The sequence below is a fragment of the Triticum dicoccoides genome, chromosome 1A (genome assembly GCF_002162155.2).
Source record: "Triticum dicoccoides isolate Atlit2015 ecotype Zavitan chromosome 1A, WEW_v2.0, whole genome shotgun sequence".
NCBI classification, from domain to species: domain Eukaryota; kingdom Viridiplantae; phylum Streptophyta; class Magnoliopsida; order Poales; family Poaceae; genus Triticum; species Triticum dicoccoides.
In genome coordinates, this window is record NC_041380.1 from 11,350,049 (window position 1) to 11,377,541 (window position 27,493).

The 27,493-nt window shown below is 45.5% G+C and overlaps 3 protein-coding genes across 10 annotated transcripts; 1 reads left to right on the plus strand and 2 right to left on the minus strand.

The window, feature by feature from the left end:
* Positions 1-1,645: 1,645 nt before the first annotated feature.
* On the minus strand, positions 1,646-10,260 carry LOC119358463 (rust resistance kinase Lr10-like). Of its 8 annotated transcripts, XM_037625007.1 has the most exons (7): positions 10,038-10,260; positions 9,690-9,857; positions 9,547-9,607; positions 9,223-9,320; positions 8,926-9,091; positions 3,122-3,303; positions 1,646-2,983 (listed from the first exon to the last, which is right to left on the minus strand). In XM_037625007.1, the coding sequence occupies exons 5-7, from the start codon at positions 9,036-9,038 to the stop codon at positions 1,857-1,859; spliced, it is 1,422 nt and encodes a 473-aa protein (XP_037480904.1). In that variant the 5' UTR covers positions 9,039-9,091; positions 9,223-9,320; positions 9,547-9,607; positions 9,690-9,857; positions 10,038-10,260; the 3' UTR covers positions 1,646-1,856. The 8 variants fall into 8 exon arrangements, 4 of the variants coding, with proteins under 4 accessions (XP_037480904.1, XP_037480899.1, XP_037480897.1 ...); XM_037625002.1 differs by lacking the exon at positions 9,547-9,607; XR_005172244.1 differs by lacking the exons at positions 1,646-2,983; positions 3,122-3,303; positions 9,547-9,607 and adding an exon at positions 4,330-4,464.
* LOC119358508 (rust resistance kinase Lr10-like) lies at positions 5,234-8,932 on the plus strand. The gene is made up of 3 exons (XM_037625017.1): positions 5,234-6,050; positions 7,390-7,413; positions 7,592-8,932. Exons 1-3 carry the CDS (start codon positions 5,234-5,236, stop codon positions 8,662-8,664), a joined length of 1,914 nt encoding a protein of 637 aa, XP_037480914.1. The 3' UTR covers positions 8,665-8,932.
* Positions 10,261-24,062: 13,802 nt separating the features above from the next.
* On the minus strand, positions 24,063-26,883 carry LOC119358519 (G-type lectin S-receptor-like serine/threonine-protein kinase At2g19130). Its single transcript, XM_037625022.1, has one exon. It carries the CDS (start codon positions 26,790-26,792, stop codon positions 24,252-24,254), a length of 2,541 nt encoding a protein of 846 aa, XP_037480919.1. The 5' UTR covers positions 26,793-26,883; the 3' UTR covers positions 24,063-24,251.
* Between the last annotated feature and the right edge of the window lie 610 nt (positions 26,884-27,493).

Genomic DNA, 27,493 nt, shown 5'->3' on the forward strand with positions numbered 1-27,493 from the left:
GTGGGATCCTCTCCCACTATCATCAGTTCTCAAAAAAAAAAAGTTTGGTGGGGGCGGGGACTGGCGATGCGGCCGGCCGACGAGGGACGGCCACCAGAGAGTGTGTGCGGCCCACAAGATGAGAAAGAGCCAGGGAACAGCACAGCCACACGGGGCGTTGATGGCGAGCGGTTGGTGGGCCCAGTCAGCCACGTGTCCCACCACGCGAGAGCGCTGCCATACGATGAAGGAGATTGCACGGGTCGCGCGCGACTGGCCGAGCGCCCCGGACCCAAACGTCTTCCTTTGGAAAAACACGAGAGTTTGAAAGTGTTTCTTGATGACTTCGGTTTAGGATCTTTTCTTAGTTTAAACCAAGATAATTTTACTTGTGCCCCTCTTGCTACTATGACTGTCCTGTACGTGATGTGAATCTTTTTTTTTCTTTTTTCGAAAAGGAGGAATACCCCGGCCTCTGCATCTGGACGATGCATACGGCCACTTTATTGATTATAACACAAGACCTTACAAAGTCGTACAACAGTGAGACCAAAGCCACCATCTTCGCAACCTCTATCGCTATTCCTATCTAACTGATGAAGGGGCGCTGATGGTCTGGGCCTAATACCAAACAGACCTCGCAGCCAAACCTAACATCTGAGACCTGAGGTCCCAACCAGGACTCCTTCCGGGTATGGGCACCCACCAGTCCGGCGTGCTCTTCAACCAGGCCCCCTGCCGGGTATGAGGCCGCCGCAGCCACGTACCATCAATCCATCTTCAGAGCTGTACTGTTGCATGAACCGTGCCAGGCCTCTCTGCCATCGATGCCACCACGACGCCAGACAGCGCCACCATCCTGCGCTCGTCCATCATCACACGCCCACCGGCGAGACCCCCGCTGCTCCATGCCGCTGAGACCCGCCGTTGTCGACGTGCCAGATGCCACGCCGCTCCTCCTCTTGTCCCCTCCAGTCAACACTTGCTCCAAAACGATGCCCCCGGGAGGGAGAACGACATCGAAACGTCGCCATCGTCCGATCCGGTAGATCCAGATCTAGGGTTTCCCCCGGAACCTTTCGATCAGGTTGACGTGACCTGCAACAACAATGCCTCGAGAAGGGAACGACGTCCGAGACGCCACCATCGTCCGCCATGACCGCAGTCAGACGCAATTTTCACCGGAAGCCACGGCGTCCCGATCTCGCGGTTGGCTGGAACGAAGCCCTCCGCCGAACCGGTGACGTTGCCGCCGATCCGATCCCACTGCCGCGCGACACCCCCGATGGAGATCCCAATCTAGATCGAAGACGACCTCGACCGAAACCTTGCCACCAGCACCGCCACACCGCGCCACCTCCTCCTAGCCCAGTCGCCGCCGGATCCAGCTGTCCCCACCTCCGGGAGACCAGCCGGACGAGGCGCCCCTTGTCCCCGATCTGACGGCCCGCGCCGCTGCCATGAGGACCAGAGGAAGGAGGGAATGCCCCGTCGCCGCCCGCGCCGCGCGGGCTTCGCCCGGCGGGCGCACTCCGGCGGCGGCGAGGGGAAGGCGACATAGTTCTTTTTCCTAGGAAAAGGAGCACAAATTTCTCTCAAAAATGATTCCCCACAAGGAAAAGGCGTTCTTTTGTCACCTCTCACAGATGGTTCAAACAATATTTTCGATCAGAATTTGTATCAAGAATAATGAACAAACATATAGATGGATGTAATATTTCAAACTCATTTGAAGTGCCCTGTTTTTTCAAACTAATTTGAAGTTGCCCTGTTTCTCCCATATTAGCTAAGTGCATCACTCTGTGAATACATACATATAAGTGCAGATTACATACACAAAATATATCACACATCGTATATATATATATATATATACCTCACACATCTTCTTGCTCTGACACCGCAGTCGATTCCTCCTCTGACATCACCGTCAGCTCGGAAGTGAAATGGTAAGAGTCCTCCACATGGATGTGCCCTTCGTCGCAGAAAAACGGTCTTGAAGGCATCTGCAGGCTGTCGGTCCCAGCCTCCAGGATCTCAATGACCTCACTCATTGTTGGCCGATCACGAGACCTCATCTGAATACACCATAATCCGACAACACACAGCTTCTTCTCTAGCTCGTGCATGTCGGCATTAACTGGAGATATCTCGCCCGCTTCTTCCCGAGTCAGCTGGTCGTACACCCATGACGGGTAGTATGCCTGGCTTGAGCTCCCCATGTTTGGATCAGCATTCCTTCTCCCGCCGGCCATCTCCAGCAGCAACATCCCGAAGCTGTACACGTCGGACTTGCTGGATATGACACCGAAGCTCCGGGATATCATCTCAGGGGCTATGTAGCCAACTGTTCCCCTCATGGCGCTCAGTGGCACGAAACTGTCGCCCCTCGGGTACAGTTTGGCGAGTCCGAAATCCGCGACCTTTGGGTCGAAATTGCTATCGAGAAGGATGTTGTGCGCCTTGATGTCAAAGTGTAGAATCTGCATGTCACACCCCTGGTGTAAGTAGTTGATCCCCCTGGCAATGCCCAGAGCGATCTCATTGAGCTTGTCCCATGAGAAGCTCTTCTCAACAGGGAAGATGTACTTGTCCAGAGAACCATGGGGCATGTACTCATAGACTAAGGCCCTTCTCATTTCCTCCGAGCAGAACCCCACTAAACGCACCACGTTGACATGGTGGATCCTGCCAATGGTGGAGACCTCGCTGATGAAATCCTCTCCATTGCAGTTTGAGTTCCCCTCTAGCATCTTCACGGCGACATGAACATCGCCTGGGAGTAGCACGCCCTTGTATACGGTGCCGTATCCCCCTTGGCCCAGTTTATCTCTGAAATGGCCTGTGATTGCAATGATGTCGGTGTAGGAGTACCTCGTCGGGCCAATCATTTGTTGAATCCTGAGGAACTTCTCAACTGCATCAATTATGATCATTGTTTTCCAGTACTTGTAGACTAGGAATATCCATACAGCCAAGGGTGCCAAGAAGAACCTGCATAGTACTGCCCAACAAGTCGACAAATATGGATGTAAGATAGATGAACGTGTCGGCATATGTGTATGTCCTAGATTGTGGCCATGATGATTAAAAATATGTAAATTCTTCTTTTGAAGGTAAAAAGCATACAGCTCTGACATACCGAAAAGGAACTTGGAGATGCCAATAGCAGATAATATGGTTACAACTACCAAAAGCGACTCTGTTGTGTAGTGGCTACCAAAGTTGGTATCAGTCACGCATTCTAAGAAATGCACCTCACTCCAGAAAATAGCATGAGTCCAATTCACGATGCTTGTGCCATATATTTGCTCCTTGAAGTAGCTGCATATCATACCATTGTAAAGATGTGGATTTAGAAGGGAATACGGTTCTTAGATAGGGTAAATTCCACTTGCACTACTAATTTGATCCCACTTGCGCAAAACACCACGGCTTGACTTTCTTTGAACCATGGAACCATGCAATTCAACTACGTGTTGCATTTGGACTATTTATTTAATTCTACATAATCAGATATATGTGCCCGACAAGGCTAGGCCTACCAACAGATGGCACACAGGTGGGTGATGCGTAAAAACATTTAGAGCAAAGTGCAATACTCAATCGAAGTGCATGGTGCTTTGTGCAAATGAGGTTAAATAAAGTTGTGGAAAATGCAATGAAATCATTCTTTTGGATCAACTATATGTGGTGTTAACTGTTTGTAGTTGCAGACTGTCACCACCACCAGTGTAACAGCCCCATATTAATTCTTGAGAAAAGTAGAGAGTATACAAATTAAATTCGGGCGGAAATGGAAATGTGATCACCTGGTTGTCCTGTTGAGGCATATATTGATTGTCCTAGAGACAGAACGGATATCACTTGCTTCCACAGGAAAATGGACAGTAAACCCATTACTTATGAGTTTCGTGAGATCTGCATAACTTGCATTCCGTAGCTGTTGCAGATCATCATTATACGTGACGAGAAATGGAGTCAAGGCCAGGTATCCACAATAAGGTTTAAGATCCTCAACCCCACATACAGACTCAGATACCCAGACATAAACATGGGAATCTTTGGCACTCAGGCAAGCAACGGGCTTGTATGCACTATTATCCATTACTGCCTGCGAACAATTAGCAAAACATGCTCTGTAGCGGCTTCGAATCTCCAAATTATTAAAGCCATTTGAATATAAATAACTTTTTTCATAGTGTCCTGAATAAGGAACGTGGTTCCATAGTGGAAGAGGGCAGCTGCTACTGGTATTGAAGTTGGGATCCGTGACCCAAAAGTAGGAACCGGGGTAGTTGATGGCGGTCACATAGTATCTTCCTGTGTTGATGTGAATTGTAGCCTTGCTACTGGTGCAACCCAGCTCGTATGCTTCAACACCGCACTCAAGAGGATCACCTCGCCGACGGAAAGGAGGCAATATGCCTCGGAGATGTCCACAGGAGAAAGGTGGGCACCCATCATCTCCTCCCTGGACATGATCTGCTACAAAAAAGGCAACAAGGGAGAAGACAGTGAAGACATGGAGGGTAATAGAACGATGAATTGCACCGGGGTTCCCCATGAAAGCTTTCTCAAAGATGCACTAGGGACTTGATATCATAGCTCTGTTAACTAAGGCAGGCAAGGGATTGACTAGTTGACTATATCCAGCTGTATACACCAATTGATAGTGTGGTTGGGATACTAACTATGACTTCATTGGCATAGCATGATTGAGATACTAACTATGACTTCGTTGGCATAGCGCAAAAGAAGAGGAAGATAATCGGTGCAGCTTGGAACAAAAGACGACTCAGGCTTGGAGTCTTCTGTAACGATGACAGTATACAAAAACTCCCACATGGTCCAAAATGTATTTAATGCTTATGCAAGAGGGGACTGGCTGAAGCAACCCTCACGCCCAACCACCAACTGATAAGACTGCTTACCTACAGATGACAAAGAATAAATACGTTCTCCTCTGACTATCAGGGAAGCACGACTCTGACTGCCTATAGAAGACACGAAATAAGTGCAAAATGCCAATCGACGTGTATTTAATGCTCATGTAACAGGGGAATAGACTAAAGCAAGTCTGCATTACATTCAAACAACTAGATTAAGGCTGTCAGCGTTTGAAAGGTTCTCCTCTGACTGCTTACCTATAGAAGACAAGGAATAAGTCCTGATGTTTTTCTTTTTCTTTTTTGCACTTGCCACATCTTCTTCTTCCTCTTGCTCTCCATCTTGTTTACAGTAGAAAAGGAAGATGAGTAAATTACTTGTCATAGCCCTCCTGCTGCTGCCTCTTATCAACCACGGAATTGACTTGGCCGTAGCATGGGATGATAAAGATTTCTTCAGATACTGCGCACCGTCCCAGTGCAGCCAACATGGCCCAGAGATCAGGTATCCTTTCTGCGTTAAATCCAGCAATACATCATCATCATGTGGATGTCGCGAATCATGGACGAAGTTAGCATGTTCTGGTCAAGAAACCATCCTACTTCACCCAGTTCTTGGCCCATACAGTGTCAGCGCCATGGATTACAGACGTTCTTCCATGAAGATCATCCCACTTGTAGACCCCTGCCAACTGCTCCAGCAGAAGCTTATGGTATCCGGAAGCTTATCATCTCAACAAGTTGATGTTGCCAACGATGACCCGCTGGGCCCGAACCGATTATTTTCTTGGAGCTTATTTGCAACCCTAGTACGCTGTTCAAGAGAGTTCACACCTGGTGCTGCCGATAGCATTGCAGGCCCAGTTTCCTGCCTTAGCAACGCAACCCACTTCTTGTATTTGGTAGCTGGCTATGAAGACATGTCTCTTCTTCCGCTGGACTGCAAGGTCATCCCAGTCTCAGATGGCAGCAGCGTCCTGATACAGATACCAAAGTATGACAACCCACAGTTGTACGAAGACTACGAACCACAGTTCTTCAAGGGAAGTGCTGAAAGAGTCCTCAGTTTCACTGAGATGACGGTGTATTGGGATGAATACAGTTGCATGGATTGTGAAGTCCATGGCGGACGCTGCGCATTTAGCTCACAGAGTCTAGCATTCTGCATGGCTGACCCGCACGGTATGATCAGATCTGACTGTCCGAAACTATATATAGTACTCCCTCAATTTGCAAATACATCACTTCGTACAAAGCATACAGTCAACCTTTTCTAACTTTGATTACTAAAATATTAGGTGGAAATAGTATTGTCAAGTTCGTCATAAAGAGATAGTTTCATAATATAAATTTCATGATTTAATACTAACATGTACTCCCTCCGTTCACAAATATAAGATGTTCTAACTTTTTTCTGATTCGGATGTATATAGACGCATTTTAGTGTGTTTGTTCACTCATTTCAGTTCGTATGTAGTCCATATTGAAATATCCAAAACATCATATACTTGGGAATGGAGGGAGTACATACAACAAAGTAACAGTCAAAAGATACATATTAGAGACCGTGTCAATGTCCAAATCGTCATCGATTTACGAACAGAGGGAGTATCATTCTATTTTATTTTGACAAAGAAGCAAAATCTAGAGTGCAATTTACTCATTTTACAGTTCCATGCGTTTGAATCTTCCATGAGACTGTCTGCCAATTATTTTTCATTCAAAATAGCACCACAGATGATTTAAGCAGCCTGCTTGAGCAATCACATTGTGCCATAACTCACTAAAACAAATTTGAGAAATAATCAAGCGCAAAAAATATATGTTTTCTTTGTCTATCAGACACTGGCCTTATAAAATTTGTAACTCTTTAGCTGTTATTTGCCCTAAATTCTGCTATGCAACAATAAACTGAATTTTTTGGGAGATCAGTCAAAAAAGACCTGCATCCTCCACCAGCATGCCTACACCCACAGGAGGCAACCCACGATCGATGGGATTTGAGCAGGTTTAGAGAGGGCGGGGAACTAGCTAGGCATTTTCAGGGGATGAATCGAGGATGACAGAGCAGAGTAACTGAGAGAACCGACCTCGACTGGGTCCACATGTATGTGACTGAGACCATGTTCAGAAAAAATTTGCCCAGTTCAGTCAAAAGGTTTGACTTGACCGTACAAACTGTATGCATGGCCAAAACATAAGAAAAACTAACAGACCAGTGGCATTTTCAGAAACAGCATCAAAGCAATGCGACTAGTGTCATTTTTATAAATTTCCCAAAAAAGAAAATCTGTTTGATAAGTTGTACTTGTGATAAAGATTTTTTCTACTCTTTTTAAAAAAGCAAAAACAGCACCGCATGTGTTCTGCATATATTAAAAAAACTCTACTGTATCCGCTAGGGAAATTTACTGCATCAACAGTAGAGAACACTCATATAACAGTTTGTCTGTTCTACAGCTTTTTTTTCAAGAATTATAATGGATTTATTTTATCTCATTCTCATTCTTGGTATTTGCAGGTTCACATATCAAAGTCATTGCAGGTACTGCTATAACCGAATATTCTTAACTTCAAAATAAATAAAAACTTATATTGTGTAAATTCTTATTGTTGGCAACTCTGAACCTTGACATCCGATTATCCGATTATCCACATAAAACTAAGTAAGGGCTTTTAATTCCCAATGCAATATGCTGATGTCATATTGTTTGTTTATTCAGCTACATCATCGGTGGCCGCATTTGTTGTTCTTTTGTTAACGGTGGCCACTGTGCTTTATCTTTCACTCAAGACAAGATATAATGCGGAGATACATTTGAGGGTCGAAATGTTTCTCAAGACATACGGAGCATCGAAACCCACGAGGTACACTTTTTCTGAAGTTAAGAAGATGGCAAGACGGTTTAAGGAAAAAGTAGGGCAGGGAGGATTTGGAAGTGTATACAAAGGCGAGTTACAAAATGGAGTGCCCGTGGCAGTCAAGATGCTAGAGAACTCTACAGGAGAGGGAGAAGCATTCATCAACGAAGTTGCAACCATCGGACAAATCCACCATTCCAATATTGTCCGTCTCCTAGGATTTTGTTCCGAAGGAATGAGGCGGGCTCTTATTTATGAATTCATGCCTAATGAGTCACTAGAGAAATATATTTTCTCTCGTGACTCTGCAAATTTCCAGCATCTTCTGGTACCCGACAAGCTACTAGATATTGCTTTAGGCATCGCGCGAGGAATGGAGTACTTGCATCAAGGGTGCAACCAGCGCATCCTCCACTTTGACATCAAGCCTCACAATATCCTGCTGGACTACAACTTCAATCCAAAGATCTCAGACTTCGGCCTTGCAAAGCTGTGCGCAAGGGACCAAAGCATCGTCACCTTAACAGCAGCAAGAGGCACAATGGGCTACATTGCACCAGAGCTATATTCTCGTAACTTTGGGGGAGTATCGTACAAGTCAGATGTGTACAGTTTCGGCATGCTGGTGTTAGAAATGGTGAGCGGAAGGAGGAATGCAGACCCGAGTATTGAGAGCCAGAATGATGTTTACCTCCCAGACTGGATTTATGAGAAAGTAATCAATGGGGAGGAGTTGGCCCTTACTTTGGAACCAACTGAAGAAGATAAAGAAAAGGTGAGGCAGCTGGCTATTGTCGCACTGTGGTGCATCCAGTGGAACCCGAGAAACCGGCCGTCAATGACAAAGGTCGTTAACATGCTAACAGGGAGGTTGCAGAGTCTGCAGATGCCCCCAAAGCCTTTCGTCTCATATGAAAATGAACCTATGCCATAAATCAAAACAGGGAGTACCATACTCTGTCAACATTCAAGGTTGTACTTTGTCTGCGCGTGTGTTGCAACAATAGCAACCACTGTGTTTTGATGCTTTCAGTCCATACTAGGTCTGGACATGTATGAATAATCGCTGGTCACTACCATTGTTATCGTACTCTACTGATTATTTGCAAGATACACGATTAGCAATTGCTACTCCCATATTTATCTCCAAAAGTTGCAAATAGCATTGTCTGCAATTCAGTATTCCGTTGATTACCTTATTCGGTCTCCCATATTTCTCTGCATCTGAGAGTTAGTGAATCTCCTCTTGGCAGTTAGTAGATGTGCCTGATGACGGAGCTTTTCCTTTGCTACTCCCATATTTGGCATATTCCGTTTTTAACAGAGGCGATGTGCCTGACGGAGCTTTTCCTTTCCAGCATCTGCAATTCGATAAAATAGCATCAAACATCCACATCAATTCGAGCTTCACTTACTTCAATAATAATAACAAGCCAAATCAGAAACTGTGGGAGGGATCGAAAATCTGAGAAGTGATGTGGCGCACTAGTACCTGCTGGTCTTGGACTGTGAGTGAGAGGAATCGAAGCGTGGCTGCTGCTGCCTGGCCGCTGATTCAGTCACCGATGTGGACGGCAATGGCAGAAAAGACTGAAGAAGAGAAAGAAAAGGTGAGGCAGCTTGCTATTGTCGCACTGTGGTGCATCCAGTGGAACCCGAGAAACCGGCCATCGATGACAAAGGTCGTTTTTTTTAATCGATGACAAAGGTCGTTAACATGCTGACGGGGAGGTTGCAGAATCTGAGGATGAACTTATGCCATAAATTAAAGCATGTCGCACGGACTACCATGCCCTGTCAGCATTCAAGGTTGTACCTTGTGTACGCGTGCGCTGCAATGGCAACCACTGTGTTTTGATTCTTACAGTCCATTAGGCCTGAAGATGTATGAATAATCACCTGACGCTACCATGTAATAGTGCTACTAGATGTTTGCAAATACAATAATCTGTTGATTACCTTAATCGGCTGTTACGTCGACTAATGTCCACTCCCATAGTGAGGCCTGACTGAATCTCCTCTTCCCAGTTAGCAGTTAGTACTGATATCTACGTACCAGAGAGGGCATGCGCCTGAGGGAGCTTCGCTTTCCGGCACAGAGTGAATCTGTTCCATCCATGAGCTCATCTGCAACTCGGACAAAATGACACCAATGAATCAAACATCCACATCAATTCGAGCTTCACTTATTATTTAAATTTATAACAAACTACTCCGAGTTGTAAATTTGACTTTTAATATTTGATGAGTAAATCAGAAACTTCGGGAGGAATCGGAAATCTAAGCAGTGGTGTGGCGCAGGAGTACCTATTGGTCAAGATCTTGGACTGTCACTGCTGCTTGCTGCCGTCGGGATTGGGGGTGGACTGCTGCTGCCTGACCGCCGATGTGTAGGGCGACGGCCGGGGGTTAGCTCCCTGCCGGCTGCTGTTGCTGGGTTGGGAGTGGAGGGCTGCGGCCGGCATCATCGTCGGCGGCGGTGGGCGGAGAACCGTGGAGGCGGCTGGAAAGGATAAGAATGGAGGATAGGATCCGTCTACGCGGCCTACCGTAGCTACTTTGGGCCAGAGTTTATCACGTTTCCTGGCCCACGACCAAAGGTTTCCCTTGTCAGCTCCAACTTTGCTCACATCTCTTAAAAAACCTTCTCTTAAAAAATGGTTTCTTTTTAGCTCATCTATAATCTATAATCTATAATCTATAACAATATAAAAATACCCAAATGGGCAGATCCAATTAATCATGGTCATCAAATCATGTCAATCCAACGACCTAGACTGATTCAATGTCGAGCGCTCAACACGTTTAGCATGCATTTAATTTCATGCCAAACATAGTGCTAATCACATAATACACGCAAATAATATCCTATTTAATATCCGCATGCACTTAATATACTTCCAAATTAACGTGCATTGCATGTACACATTGACTAGTTGTGTCAAATAATCGATAATCCACGTCTACCATCATCACTGCCGCCATCTGCCTCGATAATCTATTGACCAGCAACGGCCGAATCGCCATCTCCCTCTCCCCCAGTATGTTTTTCTTTTTTTCTTTCCTTGGAATTGTGCTCAAAATTTAAATCATAATCCAATCTATAATAAGAAAAGAGTAAAAATATTCATTTGTTATAAAAGTATTTAAACTTTGTTTTCTATACAAATCAAATTTAAGTAATACTTAATGCAATCGAAACAATGCTCATCTATATTAAAAGTTATTAGTATATTTTCAAATTTATTTCTGCCTCTTTTTAAAAACATCTACTTTTAAAATGTGTTCACACATCATGTAAATAAAAAATGTTGGCCTGTTTGAAAAGGATGTTCTTGTAATTTTAACAATTGTTCATGTAATTTAAAAACATGTTCATGTATTTTAAAAAATAGACAAATAAAATGGAGAAGTATAATTTCCATGTATATTAAAAAGTATTAGTATAATTTTCAAATTTGTTAATGCCTTTTTCAGAGAAAAAAACATCAACTTTTAAAATGTGTTCACACATCATGTAAATAAAAAATGTTGACATGTTTGCAAAGGATGTTCTTATAATTTAAATAAGAGTTCATGTCCTTAAAAATGTTCATGTAATTTAAAAACTTATTCATGTATTTAAAAATATATTCATGCATTTCTCTATAAATATGTCTATTTGTTTTACACAAAAATATAGAGAGAAAGAAAATGGAAAAGGAAGAAATGAGGGGAAAGAAAAAGAAAAGGAAAATCCCGAAGAATGTAACAAAAAACACTGTAAATACTAACAAGATAAACTAGAAAAGACAAATAAAACGAAAACCAGTACCGGCAGGCGGCAGCACAAAAAATGCGCCTCCATCCATGCAGGTCACTCTGTGGGCGTCCATGCACAAAAAATGCGCCTTCGACAGTCTATATACCTCTATATGGGGAAAATACCATTTGGGGCCCGTCATGATTAAACATGTTTGAACAGCACAGGGCTATGTGTACATCTAAGCTCCCCAAACTTGTTGAATTCTGGTATGAACTACCGTCTCTTATGTGAGATATTCTCTTTACACACAATCCAACATAAATATGGTCACTAAATTCAGTACTCGTCCTCTAATCAAACTCACTTAATCTTGATGGGGTCTTATATGCCTATGTATATAACTGTGTACAAGTTCAAAAAAATTATAACTATACAAAGTACTACAACCTAAGTATTTAGATGACACAATAAAGTTTAATTAATTATGACTAGGAAAACGCCTCCTTGTTCATCCCATGCCGTCTCCTCATGCTTCGCACCATGTCATGGAATTGTCACGGCAGATGTCCTAGTGTAAGGACTTAGTCGCGAGGCCAACGCTTCTATGCGGTAGCTTGAGAGGGGTTGATCGAGACGAGAGACGCAATACACAAGATGAGGGTTTAGACAGCTTCGGGCCCCGGGAAACATCATCCGGAATAGCCCTACATGCTGTTTGTGGCTAGGTCTCATTATGATCATGAAGGAGTCGCCGGTAAGCCGGCTCATTGTGTCTAGCCCTAGAGATTGTTGTTTCTTGTTGCTTGTCCCTCTTTAGGAAGCCCTGCCCCTCCTTATATAAGTTGAAGGGGCGGCTTACATGTAGAGTCCTAATAGGATTAGAACTAACTTATTTTCTATTACAAGTCGGATACAAGTACGGGTCTTGCTTCTTCATAAAGGAAATATTCCTCATGCCTTCTGTCTTAAGCCGGCCCACCATAACATGAGCCGGCCTACTAGGCCTTGGGCACTTGTTATCCGTCTAACCTGCCTTCGGAGCCATCATTAAGTCGCCAGGCTCGTGAGTCGTCACGCTAGTGAACCACCAGACCCGTGAGTAGCCAGTCCCCCGGCGGGCCATCGGTGAAGCGCCAAGTCCGGCCAGGTCATACTTCCGGTTGGGTTATACCGCGGGGTATATCCCCGACATTAGCCCCCAGTTTAATTTAGATTTATCCATGTTAAACTGATCCTGTAAAACAAACACAAAAACAAATTTGACAGATTGTGTTCCGGGTTAAAAATTCTTGTAAGCCGGCACCTGATCATCCTTAAGTCATTGACATTTCCTCCTTGATATGTATCCATGATCTCATAGCAAATCTCTTTAGCAGATATGTCCCCATTTTACCAATGCAAAAAAATCCAGATACTTCCTTTGAGAAATCTGGGTCAACAGGCCAGCTTCAAAGTCAATTTGCTGACATTGGTCTCTTGTTGAGAAATATTATAAGAAATAATCCATTTGAGTCGGTTTCCAAAGCTCTGGTTTAATAAACATATTGGACTCAAGATTCATCTGGTGATCCGCCAGTTTAAAGATGTAGAGGCTGGCTAGTTATAACTGCCAAAATTGCCGGCTTGTAAATATTGATACCACCGGGTCAAAACTGTTGCCGACACCGGGTCATAATTATTGGTGACACCGGATCATGATTGTTGCAAACAATGGGTCAATCTGACCTGCTCAAAACTGAGAATTTGAAGATTTCCCCCCCTTATATGTATATCACCTGTAGCCCCCAAGTGTCGGGTTGTTATGCTTGTAGCAACTTGGGACTTGTAATTACTTTATGCTTATAAAACTTCAACCAGTGTAGCCCCCAAGGGCCGGGTCATTATGCAATAATGAACAGGGACTTTGTAAATATGATCATGTAAACTGAAACAGCAACATGTAGCCCCCAAGGGCCGTCTCAATAAGATATTACTGAGCTGAGACTTTGTATATAATTCATTGATAATACCATCATATGATGTAATCTCCACAATGGGGCTTGAACCCACGTCCACAAGATTAAGAGCTTTGTACTCTACCAACTGAGTAGTGGATCTTTCAATATAATGGATTAAGGCTTGTGTACCTTGATTTTCCGACATGAGCATTTGGTAGCCCCCAAGGACCGGCTCATTTAGAATGTGATGAGTCGGGTCTTCAATAAGTTGAGCAAAAAATGACTTTGCATTAGCCCCCAAGTTCCATGGTGCATGCTGGCAGTGACATGGGACTTGTTTATTCGATGTAATCTCAATTTGAATAATATAGCCCCCAAGTGCCGGGTCGTAAGCCTGCAGCGACTCGGGACTATTTCCTCCATTGTAAAATAAATCATGCCCATTGATAAAAACAATAGCCGTTGTGCTAAAGCACTTTGAAAACCTCAATCATAACACTGGTTATTGATCATCAAAATAGAAATACAGCCATGTTGGCTATTCAAGATTTGAATAATATAATCCGGTATGAAAACCTCAATCATTCAATATCATCATGAAAATCCAGCCAGTTTTGGCTATTAAAGATTTGAATACCTCATCGGTTGACAAATAAATCCGGAGTTTAAATACCCGGCGGCTCTTGGCCGATGACGACTTAATGTGCATTCATTGTAAGCCGGAATTTTTATGACCCGGTGGCCTATAGCCCTTGAGAAAATCAATAATTGATAACCCTTTTGAGACACCAATTTCAGTGATGAGCTTGGACTGAAGCATTTATATAAGTCATAGTTCTGCAAATCCTGCACAGAGTTTAAACAACATATGCCCTGGCGACTTAACGTCAAGAGCCAGGGCGGGTAACCACCCAAATGTAGTCTTACCCTGCACACAAGTAGATCACAAGAACCCTTGGCGGTTTGCCGCAGGGCGGGTAATAATACCTCACATATAACCATTGTGATATTGAATTTGTACTGGCGGTACATGACCTGTGCAGTAAGGGTGATAACCCAATCCTTAGAAGCCAATGCTTCCACATAGATGATGATTGTCATAAGCTGGCGACTTATAGTCAAAAGTCAAGCCGGGTTAAGCATAAAACACTTATATACATTTGAGATATAATCCAAAAAAGGTCTCAAGTCAAACCCAAAATTGTTCATAAAAAAGACTTAAAAAATTTAAGGCTTCTGATTCGTATACGATCAGAAAACCGTTCCAAAGGGGTTGATCTAAGATTCGAATACGATCATATAGCCCCTAGTGACTTTGGCGTTGTCGATCAAGAGGGTACCGACAGCTATGTTCTCTATGGTTCGAATACGACCTATGTTTGAACAGGAAGCCCCCAAATGACCTTGAGAGTTGTTTAACCACGCCGATTCGAATACGATCCACGTCGGACCCAAAAGAGGTTAAGCTATAATTCGGATACGATCAAGAACCCCCCTAGTGAGTTTGGCAGTGTGCCGATCAAAAGGGTTTCGATAGCTATGTTCTCTTTGGTTCGAATGCGCCTATGTTTGAACAGGAAGCCCCCAAATGACCTTGAGAGTTGTTTAACGACGTTGATTCAAATACGATCCACATCGGACCCAAAAGAGGTTAAGCTATGATTCGGATACGATCAAGAAGCCCCTAGTGAGTTTGGCAGTGTGCCGATCAAAAGTGTTTCGATAGCTATGTTCTCTTTGGTTCGAATACGACCTATGTTTGAACAGGAAGCCCCCAAGTGACCATATATTAGCATTGCACCGATCAAGAGGGTACCGATAGCTATGCTTGATGAGCAGGAAGCCCCCAAGTGACCATATATTAGCATTGCACTGATCAAGAGGGTACCGACAGTATGCTCGATGAGCAGGAAGCCCCCAAGTGACCATAATAAGATAAGCCGTAAGGCAGGATACCTATGTTTGAACCGCGCATCATGGCAGCAAGTTCTTTTTGGCAACCTTTAATTTTTCTTAGAACTCGAACTTGCGAGAGATTAATTCTTTTTGAACCGGAACTTTAAACCGGATTTGAAAGCTTCAAAAAATTTGTGAAGGACAAATTTACCTTGAGCCGGATTTTGAACCGGATTTGAGAGCTTCAAAAATTTGTGAGGGACAAATTTACCCTGGGCCGGCTTTTGAACCGGATTTGAGAGCTTCAGTGCTTTGTGGGAGAAAGATGTCTCTTGAACCGGATTTTAAACCAGAGTCCTTATTTTGAGCCGGAAATCTTCTGACGGCTTTTAAATTTTCATCGATCTAGCAGTAATCTTCGGGGCCCGGGTTATTTTTCCCTTCAATGACCCAGAGTTGTTGAATTCATTGAAACCGGCGAATTTTGCCGAGTCATACCATTGTAGCCCCCGAGTCTCAAGACGACTCGAGAAGTTGGCTTGAGATTCTCCATATTTGACCATAGCAGAAGGTATACATCATTGGCGTTGATAGCGCGATGTGAATCCACAGAAGGTTGAGGTGACTGCGGCGGGTTATAAATGATCCCGTATGAGCCGTGTCAGCAACTCGGCCAATGATTCTTTCCAACTGGCTGTTTGAAGTTAACCAAACTGTAGTGGCGGCGACTTGTGCACCTTCCCATTGAACCATCCAGTGTAGACGGCGGCTGATAATATATGATAATTTGCCTCTAATTTGTTGGAAGAAAACCGGGCTTCCCAAGCAGTGACTTGCTCATACTCAATAAACAGCTCATCCAGACAAGTGTGGCTCGGTGTGTCGATGTAGACCAGGCCGCGAGAGACGGACGGTAAAGACGACCGTAACATCACAGGCGGCATAGACAGATGAACCGGCCGTGGCGTTGTAAGCCGGTGCGGACGGGCAAGTTATCCTCCTTGTTGTAAGCCGGCGTGGTCGCGAGAGACGACCACGGCGTTGTAAGTCGGCGCGGTTCCGAGAGACGGCCACGGCGTTGTAAGCCGGTGCGGGAGTCCGTTGAGTAACGACGACCACCTGTGCCAAAAGATGTTGGCGTGCCTCCATCTCTGTTGTATAATATTATTTTTTGTCATAAATAATTGCCTTGCATAAACAATATTGCAGACCAAGGCAAAGATAAACTTGTTTTTTGACAAAAACAACATGTGCTAATAAAACAAACTTGGATGGATATCACCTGATTTGTTTGGACGACGGATGATCTGTTTATCACGACAGAGGTGGCTCAGACAGACCACCGACTCAATATAGTTCCGGCGGCTCAGGAAGACCGGTGACTTAATGTAACCCCGGCGGCTCAACGCGACTCCGGCGGGTTGATGTAGATTAAGCTGCACAGACTGCGACCTGCGCACACCTGTTCCATCTGTAAGCGGGCGCAGACGCCAGTGCGTAATGGTGCTGATGTACTCTTCATAGGCACAACATGGCACCACCTTTGCTGCACATAAAAACATACAGACCAAAGTAATTGTTCTCAAACAATTTAATATGCTTGACAAAATATATAAAAAGATATCACCTGGCGATTTGTCAGAAGAGCAGAGACATAATGCATAATGCTGACCTCCGCGTGGAATAGTAGTCCACCAATAAGTAATTAAAGCAGCCTTGACGTGATTGATCCAGTAGTACTTTGCTTCTTACTTTGACTGTCATTGATCTGCTTGAAATTTGATAGTTGTACTTGCCCACTGGGACTCGTACCCAGGGCCAGGGATCAACCATGACAGCTGGGTGCAGGGCAACGACAGTAAAGTAATAGCCACTTGCTCCTTGTCCTCCAACCTCGCCTCCCTAACTCCAATATATATGCAAGAAAGATCCAACCAGTTCAATCAGAGATAGGATGCGAAACTCTTCTTTGTCTGACTCTAAAGTCTAAAGTCTAGACTGTGTTATCCCAACAGAAAAGTACAACAGCCGTGGCGGAAGTAACCCGCAGTGAGCCTGGCGGAGCCGGTCACTTGGCTGGGCCAGACCGGGTTGGAAACCGCAGGGGCGGCTCAACAGCGCCCCGGCGAGTCCGCGGCGGAGGGACACCGGCGAGGCAAGGTGCGGCGAGTGACTCGGCAAAGGCGGCTCGGAGAGGTGGAAGTGAGGCTGCTCAGCCAAGGCCCAAGGGCGACTCAGCGCAGCTCCTAGCAGAGGATGGAAACGACGCGGCGGGTCTCAACCGCGACCGCTCGGTGCGTGGCGGCGGCGGCGGCTCAAGCAAAATCGCAGGGCGACAACGGCAGCCTAGCGTGGTCATGGAAAAATCCGACTCTGTGTGATCCAATCCTTCTCCGGGTCAATGGTCACATCCACGGTAGTAGCGAAGTCCCGACGCGACGGCGGCTCGGAAGTGGCTCAGAGGTGTGCCCACGGCCACAACAGCAGAGGTAGTAGGCGATAAAAAACGTGGGCGTGGGCCTCAACGGCGGCTTAGCGGAGCCGGCTGGAGGCGGGCTGAACTGCAATCACACGGAGCGACGGCGCAGACGGCTCGGAGGCGCACCGGCGAGTCCACGGTGGAGAGGCGGAGTCTGAGTGTGTGGCCGCATTCGTTTCCGTGTCATGGGCAACTTCCTCTTCTTCTTTTTTTAATCCTCACATGACACCCAATAGCTTAGCGCTGTAGTACTACTTGCAACCACATAGCAGATCGTCTCGGATTCCTTCACGCAAGTAATAATAATAGTGATCTATTAAATCTCCTGGTCAATTGCTGTGTTGCTGTTTGCTTCAAAACTTTTGCCAGCGAAAATTGGATGACAGCGTAACTGGACAGGTCTCGAACTCCCGTGCTGTGCGAAAAAACAGTAAGTTTCGGCGACCCGAAAAAATTGCCTGGTCGCGTGCGGAAACACAACAGAGAGTTGAACTTACCGGAACATCTGGCCACGCGTGCGGCGGCGCACGCAATCCTAATCTTCTCAATCTCAGATTTTGTAAAAAAGATTTCTTCTCGTCCCTGAGATGTAACAGATGAACGATGAACTTGCCGATTCTTTTTTCCTTCAGCACGTCACAAGCTTCTCGATCCCTGAAGAAATCCCTTCAAAAACTCATCATCACCGTGCGCCACGGTGGGCGTCAACTGTCGTGGAATTGTCACGGCAGATGTCCTAGTGTAAGGACTTAGTCGCGAGGCCAACGCATCTATACGGTAGCTTGAGAGGGGTTGATCGGGACGAGAGACACAATACACAAGACGAGTGTTTAGACAGATTCAGGCCTCGGGAAACATCATCCGGAATAGCCCTACATGCTGTTTGTGGCTAGGTCTTATTATGATCATGAGGGAGTCGCAGGTAAGCCGGCTCATTGTGTCTAGCCCTAGAGATTATTGTTTCTTGTTGCTTGTCCCTTTTTGGGGAGCCCTGCCCCTCCTTATATAAGTTGAAGGGGTGGCTTACATGTAGAGTCTTAGTAGGATTAGAACTAACTTATTTTCTATTACAAGTCGGATACAAGTATGGATCTTGCTTCCTCGTAAAGGAAATATTCCCCATGCCTTGTGTCTTAAGCCGGCCCACCATAACATGAGCCGGCCTACTAGGCCTTGGGCCCTCGTTATCCGCCTGACCTGCCTTCGGGGCCATCATTAAGTCGCCAGGCTCGTGAGTCGTCACATCAGTGAACCGCCAGACCCGTAAGTCGCCAGTCCTCCGGCGGGCCATCGGTGAAGCGCCAAGTCCAGCCGGGTCATACTTCCGGTCGGGTTATACCGCGGAGTATATCCCCAACACACCACACTCAAGATCATTGTGTTGATCCACAAATGCTTTCGTTGATCACTCTCACTGGTGATCATCATCATTTGTCCGCGTAGGAGCCACCTGTTTCCCATGTCCCGTTGTCGTAGTGCGATGGAGAATAGCTCCTGAAGAAGGGGTATCCGGTCTTGGCGAGTTGTGGATTGGTAAGTGCCCAATCTTTCACCGTCTGCAGAGACTGTCGAAATGCTTCCTTGATGTCTGTTGTCACGTTGAAGCAATCTCCCACCGTGAAATAATTTTCTCTGCAAGCACGGACTGCTGCTCTAGTCAAATAACTAATCATTGTCATAAAAATGTAAATCTGCAACACAATAGCTAACTAATTACGTGTGATTTTCATGGTCTTGTGCACGTTCCACTAGTGGCCCGTGTTGAGGATGAGCACGTCGGCGCCTGCCCAACGGGCAGCATGCCGCGGCAACGTGTAAGCAAGATGGCCCTCCTGATGGTGCCATCGCTCGCCGGAAGGAGGCGATCGACCATGACGAGAATTGGTGCTCGGTAATACACCACAAAGAGGTTGTAGTCTGCAAAAACTAACCAATTGTAACACAAAAATGTCCATTACTTTAAACGAAAATATCTAACTTATGCTAGAAAATATGCCTGTAGTCCAACAAAAATGCTCCAACCAATGAATTAAAAGTGGTCGTCTAGCGTCATAAAACATGACACTAGCCACTAGCTCAAAAAAAAAAAAAACGTTCCAAGTATTCAAAACACAACCAAAAGCATTGTACAAACGGTTCATGTATGTTGGTAAACAAATAAAACAACATGACATAACAAATAAAACATCCATGGAACATCAATGGAAAATCCTATGTTCAGAGACTCAGGGTGCGCTTCTTCTCCGGTGCTTAAGACTGTTGGACCACCGAAGAGGGGAATTGCTTAGGATCGCCTGGTGTTAAACTCTGGATTCCCTGCAATCTGCTAGTTTACCATTTCTGCTTTGATCTATCTGTGAGCTAGCATGTATGCTTACCTGGCTTTGTATCTCCCCTGGAACCTCTTAAAACTCTGCTGTAATAGGGTAGTCCTTAAAACCCTGATGGTTCCCATCTGTGGCACCTACTCTCTGGTTGCCGTCGAGCGCTGTTAAACAGTCGTTACTTTGGTTTGCCTTGGCTTTAATAAAAATTAGGGCGGGGGAAAACCCCTTTCAGTTCAAAAAAAATAAAAAATGTGATTTAAGAAACAATCAGACCGAAATGGAAAAAAACACTAAAACATCAGAAGGTGAAAAGGAAAAAAAGGAGAGAAAAAAGAAATAATTAAATATAAATCAAATCAAAAACGAGAAGAAAGAACACTACCACGTCATCGAGTATAACTCAAGAAAAATGTAAAAGGAACCAAATAACTCAAATAGGAAGATGAAAAACAAATAAGAAAGAAAAAACAAGGTTTGCACATGACTTGAACCCATGACTTTTCACCATAATTGTGATGAACCTCTTTGCTTGTTATTGAGCCCACCTAACAACGATTAGCTATGGGCGCACGATCGAGTTATGCCCATATATAATAAGACGGTTCTAGTGAAAAAAGACGACCAGAGCAGTCGGACATGGATCAATGAATCGAGCACTCTAGGAGCAGCTCTGTATGATGCACACATTTAAATCATTTTTTTTAGAAAAGGAGGATGCACCCCCGGCTTTTGCATCTGGACGATGCATACGGCCACTTTATTAATTATTAAGCATAAAAGACCTTACAAAATAGTACATCAGTAAGCTTGAAGCCACCATCTAGGCAACATCTGTCGCTACTCCTATCCCCTTGATGCAGTGGTGCCGAATGTCCGAGCCTAATACCAAGCAGACATCGCACCAAATCCTAACATCTCATGCCGGATGCCCCATCCTAGCCACATACCGGGACTGGGTCACACGCCGGTCCGGCGCACTCACTGAGGCTGCCGCCGCCTTCTTCCACCGATCCATCTCTAGAGCAGGTACTGACGCACAGACCTTGCCAGGCCTGCCGTCGACGCCACCATGGCGCCAGACAGCTCGACCACCCTGCGGTCGTCCATCCAGCCGCATCCGTCGTCGATATGCAGCTGCACCATGCCGCCACCACTCGTCGTCAATGACGCGGTAGATACAACGCCGCACCACCTGGCAACCTCCGCACTATCGCCACCGCTGGAGCTACTCGGAGCCCACCATCCACAACATCTCTCCCCCGAACAGCAGTTCCTCCCAAGACGGCGCCTCCATGGAGGATACGACGCGCAGGACGCCGCCGCCGCCCAATCCAGACTAAATTTTGGACTTACGTCCGGGAGGGGTTCGGGGGTGGATAAGGGGGACCTCGGCTTCGCCTCTAGGAAGGGTAACGGCGTCAAGTGACGTCTCCGATGCCGGGCCGAACACGCCGACCAAAGTTTCCTCCGGTCCCCATCCTATGCCACCAAACCTCCGTGTACTCCGGATCCGGCAAGCCACGATCCAAAATCCGTGAAGATGAAAGAGCCATGGGGCTCAACCCACCAGGAAGGAGGATCGAGAAGAACTCCTTGTAGATCTCCAGACGCCGAATCCAACGATCCGACGTGGCCAGCAACGATCATCACCACCCCGCGGCGGCCGACGGAGTCCGAAGAAAGGATCCAGATGGATCCGATCTGGATCCGGCGGCACCCGCGACCACCGGTCAGGCCAACGCAGCCACCACCTCACGACACGCAGGTCGCCACCGCCGCGCCGCGCACAACGCCGATGGGAGACCCGCCCGCCGCGCCGCCGGACCCCACGTTCGCCCGGCGTTCCTCTGAATCCCGCTGTCCCGCGCCAGCCAAGACGGAGAGGATGGGGAGAGGCCCCGCCGCCGCCCAGCCGGCCAGGCTTCGCCCGGCAGCGCTATGGACGGCGGCGAGGAGGGGGAGAGGAGGAGGAGACTCGAGGGGCGGCGGCTAGGGTTTTCCCCCCGGGTCGCCCGCGGGGGCGACGCGAGGGGCGAGGGGCGTTATGTCGACAAAATGGTTTGTTGAATCACCACCTCCCCACACATTTAACTCATGGCGGGATAAAAGATCTGCTTTCTGTTTGCGTTGAGTTTCACAACAGAGATGGTTGAAGTTTGGGAAATGGATTGTTTGTTTATATGACCTTTCCTTGGTCCAACATGCACAAGTAGTACTTTTTCCGAAAAAAGTACTAGTAGGATATTTTCACAAGCCTGAGTCGTTCAACAAGTACTTTCAGAAAACTGTTGGTTCTGAAGAACAAGTGGGATTCAGCATTTCTCTGATCTCATCAAGGATCAAAATTAGGAGACACTAAAGAATCACGCCAACAAGTTTGAACATCCCTCTCAAACCTTGTTCAGATATAAAGGTCGGTAGTTCAGAGAAATTTAGTACTCCCTCCGTTCCTAAATACTTGTCTTTCTAGGCATTTCAACAAGTGACTACATACGAAGCAAAATGAGTGAATCTACACTCTAAAATATATCAACATACATCCGTATGTAGTAGTCATTCGAAATGTCTAGAAAGACAAATATTTAGGAACGGAGGGAGTATCTGACATGTGGGATGAACAGACACTCTGCTTTCGTCGTGGGATGAACAGACACTCGAGAGCTGTGGCTGGGATGACGCCGGCTGCCATGGTGGTATCTAACTGCTGGCAAAACTGACGGCGTACATCGGCGAATCGTTCAGGGTGGACGGTCTTGAAGGCGAGATCCACTGGACCCTGCCTGCATAAGCAGCAGCAAGTGGACCGGGATACCGAACTACTGCCGGTTCAGCTTTTTACTCGAGAGCGACGACTTCGACCGGGCGATGGACTGCTTAACACAGTTCAGGCAGTTGGTTCTGGGAGCAGCAATGCTCAGATGTTGAATGGCAGTTGTAGCTTGCTAGGGTTATTTTTTGGTCATGGTCATGGAAAGTAAAACCTGAAGAAATGTGGTCACTTATTATCCTTTTTTCTGCCTTGTAAGGGCCCGCTTGGATTAGCGTTTTCGCTTGTATCCGGCTGGTTTAGAATACAGACCTGGACTGGTCGTTTTGTTTCCAAGCAGAAAATTAGCTGTGACCGGTATTTTACATGTGTAAAATAAATACAGGTGTAAAAGTTTACACCCATTCCAAGCGGAGCCTAACTGATAAATAAATCGAAATGAGATTTTCTGATGCAAGGCTGGCAAACCATGCACGGTGGCACGCCGCAGTCACCCTGCGGTGGTACAAACTGTCATTTTGTTGTTTAGTTTTGGCATGTGACTTTGTTTTTGCTTCTTATTTTTTTGTGTCCTTATATAATAAAAGATACAGTTTGCATAAAAACCCAGAACAACTATTACACCATAATAGATGAGCACAAAAGAAAGAAGTCCGTGGAAATATTAGGGCTATAAAGCAGTACCTGAGCATGCAAAAGCACATGGCTGGAGCTCTGTCTTCAGTTCCATCTTGTTTCCAGATCACCAGCACCATGACGAGGACCAGAATACCATAATACTTATGTTTATCAGTGCGTTGTACATGAACATTGTGACACAATATATTCACATAAACCAGAATTTGCTGCATAAGGAATATTTATCTGCGCGTTGGGGAAAAAAACATGTGCATTCTTTTCAGAGTCCCCGAGAATGGTCGGTTGAGCTGGCAACCCACAAAGGGCAAATGCAAAAGTGAAATCCAAGATGCCATGTTTGGCTTATCCAAAATTATACAAATCGCACAGAAATTTTAAAATATCAGGTGATTATATAGCCGAGGTAGTCTCTTGATCATATCCACCGACAACTTTTGGATCTGACATCTTCCTACACTCGCAGAACTGCAGCAACTGTTGCAGTATGATTATGCACAATTTAAAACAACTAAAAATCTCAAGTTCCCATCCCAGGTTTGACAAGAACAGAACAACACACACATTTCTATATCTGCCATAATCTGCGAGTATAACTGGCACTACAAAACTTAAATAAGAGACAACTAATTAGTAACAGAAAACTTGCTTCCTTCATTCCTTCCTCTACACATTACAACTTGACTAAAATTGCTGAACTTAACAAGACTAGTAATATCGACTGCAAAATATTATTACATTAAAGTTGCAGCACCAGACTGTTCCGTTAGAGCTGCAAGTAGTCTTGGCATCGGCGGCACATCAATCTCCCGTAGGCCCTCGAGAACCTGGACCACTTCACCCATCGCCGGCCGATCAAACTCATTATCTTGGATGCACCAGCATGCAACTTTGCAAACCCTTTCAGCCTCTTCCAAATTGAAGTCACCATGTAACTGTGGATCCACCAAACTCTTTACATCTCCGCTGTGAAGCTTGCTGATGGTTTGCACAGGGAAATATCCAACATGCTGGTCCACATTGCTGCTGCTATTGGTGTAGTGTGATGTCTCAGGTGACGAATTCCTCCTTCCTGATATGATTTCCAGCAGCAACATGCCAAAGCCATAAACATCAATTTTTGGTGTGACCGCAACTCCGCTAAGCCACTCTGGGGCAAGATAACCTGTAGTTCCTCTGAATGAAGTCAGAATTCGGCTAAAATCCCTTCCCACAAACGCTGCCAGCCCAAAGTCTGCAACTTTAGGAACAAATGATGCATCCAGAAGTATGTTCTCTGGCTTAATATCACAGTGTATGATGCATTTGTGGCAACTTTGATGCAAGTAGGACAATCCTTTGGCAACTCCTAGGGCTATTTGATATCTAGTGTTCCAATTTAGAACAGCAGCAGAAGCAGCAGCATTTCTCTTTTTAAATAGATGACTATCAAGAGACCCATTTAACATGTGTTCATACACAAGTAATCTGTGATCACCTTCACAGCAGAAACCAATCAATTTTACTAGGTTGATATGTTGGATTAGTCCAACTGAGCTCACCTCAGCCCTGAATTGCTTCTCTCCTTGATGGGCACCATCAAGCCTTTTGACTGCTATAGTAGTCTTTGAGTCACTTAACACTCCCTTGTATACTGAACCAAAACCACCTCCTCCCAGCTTTTCTGAGAATTTTTTAGTAGCACGAACTAAATCAGTGTATCTAAAGGCTACAATCCTACCAGCACTCCCTTGATTGTCAGAATATATTGGCAGCAAACCGCACCACTTGCATTTATTCCTCCAAATCAGTAGCAACAGCATGAGCATTAGTAACACAACAACAATAATGCTTGCAGCAGTAACAACGCCAACATTTGGTTTTCTTTTCTTTTTTCTTAAATTTGCCGAGAAATCTTTGGCAGCAAGGCGGAGATAAAGAACATCTTTGGAAGTGTTATCGATGCCATCATCCAGATTTACACTAAGCAATTCTCCATTCCAGACAGAGCATCTGTTATTTTTATAGGAATAAGCAGTGCAGGAACATGAACTGAGACAAGCTTCTTCGCATTTGCTCTGAGTGGTGGCAACAGCTATGCTTTGTGGGTTGTAGGGCAGTGTAACTTGAGCAATGGGATGGAAAATGTCTGTTGAACTTGTGATGTTCTTTGAAGTAGTGCAATGTAATGGTGTATTCCTGATGCATCCTCCTATTCGATCCTCAAACTCCCAATCATGCGGTGACTTCTTAGAGAAGCTCTCCATACAGTCACATGATGGATGCGGCTTGCCTCTGCATACCGCGAAAGGTCCACAGGCAGCAGGTGGATCGCAGGGATCATCAGGCTGGGCATATATTGTTTGCCAAGACTGATTTGCTTGGGACCAAAGATTCAACTTTATCTGACCAGAGATGTCTAGTGAGACAAACATGGAAGATGATTCATCATGTGAAGTATACATGTAGTACTCTTCTTGGTCATCATTGACATATACTAGGTTATATAAACCTTTAGTCCGAGGATCCAAACTTAGCAATGAATTGACTACTGGTACCAACGATGCTGCTGTGGAGGATGCATAAAGCCAGTATTCTATGGAGGGGTTACGGTGCTTAAGGACAATCCCCCTGGTGCCTTCTAGTTCAATACTGTATGAGCCGAGACCTGGATCAATGAGGCTCTTCTTTGAGATCCCATAACGACTAAAACCGGTGACCTTGTTCCTGCCAAACTTGGCACCAGCAAGCCAAACATCTGTTGGGTTGTCGAAGCTCTGCCACACCGATAAGTCAGATGATGGGCTCTCTTTGAGGACAAGGTTTCCACTATTCAAGAGAACGGCAGCGCTAGTGATGTTTAGGCTGTTGTGTGTCCTATTATTGACAATATGAGTGGACCAAACTATAGATTGAGTGTTGCTACCATGGTTTACTACGATGGCAAGATTGCCATCGTTTGAGATCTTGAGCTGTGCTGAGTTGAGGTTGGGGTGGGTGATGGGCTCCTCTCTATTAGCGATCCACACGGTAGTCAAAACTGGGATTTTATTAAACCATATGCCAAGGTACCAGCTGGATCTTGAGGAGGTGGCGTTGCGGGACGACTTACTGATACTGCTGCTTGCTGCTGGCTGGAAGAAGCCAAGGGCGAACTTGCCGTTCCTGGAGACGAGCTTGTCACCAACGGCGAGCGCTTGGCCTGCCATGAGAGTGTCCTCATCTACAGCTGCAGAGAAGCACCAAGGAGCAGTGTGCAATAGGAGAAGACCGAGTAGTATGTAGAGGGGAGCCATGGAGAAGAAGAATGAATAATTTGGAGAAGAGAGGATGTATGTATAGAACTGAAAGGCCAAGTGTTCTGCTGACTGAAGCTGACGGGGAAGTCCATTTGGGATCACCTAAGTTCACATTGGGACAGAACTACCATAAATACCATGTGCTACTGTCAAAGGCCACCCCACAGTTTCAGTTTTTAAAAAAAAAATCATGTGTACCTTAGCTGGTCAGGTCAATCACGAGGCTTGCACCAAGCTTTCATGAGGCTTCCACCAACCCTCATGGCAATGGCTTCAATGGTAAATGGCAACACACGAAACAGTAGCAAGCCATAGCACTCACTTTTTCAGAGAGAAAAAACATCAGTATAATAATCATCGGCGTAATTTGGCAATGTCAGTAAGTCACAAATAAGAAAAGCTCCCTTGAAAGCTCCCTCGTAATTTGGCAATGTCAGTAAGTCATAAATATCAGTATAATACCCACGAATATCTGTTTCTATGAATACTACAAATGCAAATTCCGTGCATGTCAACACCAAAGCTCCCTCGGAAGACAAGCAAAAGTGTGACCACAGAAATACAAGAAATGTTGTAAGCTGGAGTTAGGAAACTTAATAAGCTACCAAAGTTTCAGAGTGATCTTCAGATTCATCAATTTCGAGTGCCTTCTTGTGTCGAGGGTGTTGCCCGAGTCTTGTAGCCTAAACGCGTCTTGG

Excerpts from the sequence above, each read along its gene's own strand:
- LOC119358508 (XM_037625017.1), top strand. The coding sequence starts at position 5,234 with ATGAGTAAATTACTTGTCATAGCCCTCCTGCTGCTGCCTCTTATCAAC. Across the intron at positions 6,051-7,389 it reads CTGCATGGCTGACCCGCACG|GTTCACATATCAAAGTCATT; the intron begins GTATGATCAGAT and ends TGGTATTTGCAG. Across the intron at positions 7,414-7,591 it reads ACATATCAAAGTCATTGCAG|CTACATCATCGGTGGCCGCA; the intron begins GTACTGCTATAA and ends TTGTTTATTCAG.
- LOC119358463 (XM_037624997.1), bottom strand. The coding sequence starts at position 5,253 with ATGACAAGTAATTTACTCATCTTCCTTTTCTACTGTAAACAAGATGGA. Across the intron at positions 4,468-5,126 it reads TTATTCCTTGTCTTCTATAG|CAGATCATGTCCAGGGAGGA; the intron begins GTAAGCAGTCAG and ends CCTTTTTTGTAG. Across the intron at positions 3,304-3,791 it reads TGCCTCAACAGGACAACCAG|CTACTTCAAGGAGCAAATAT; the intron begins GTGATCACATTT and ends TATGATATGCAG.
- LOC119358519 (XM_037625022.1), bottom strand. The coding sequence starts at position 26,792 with ATGGCTCCCCTCTACATACTACTCGGTCTTCTCCTATTGCACACTGCT.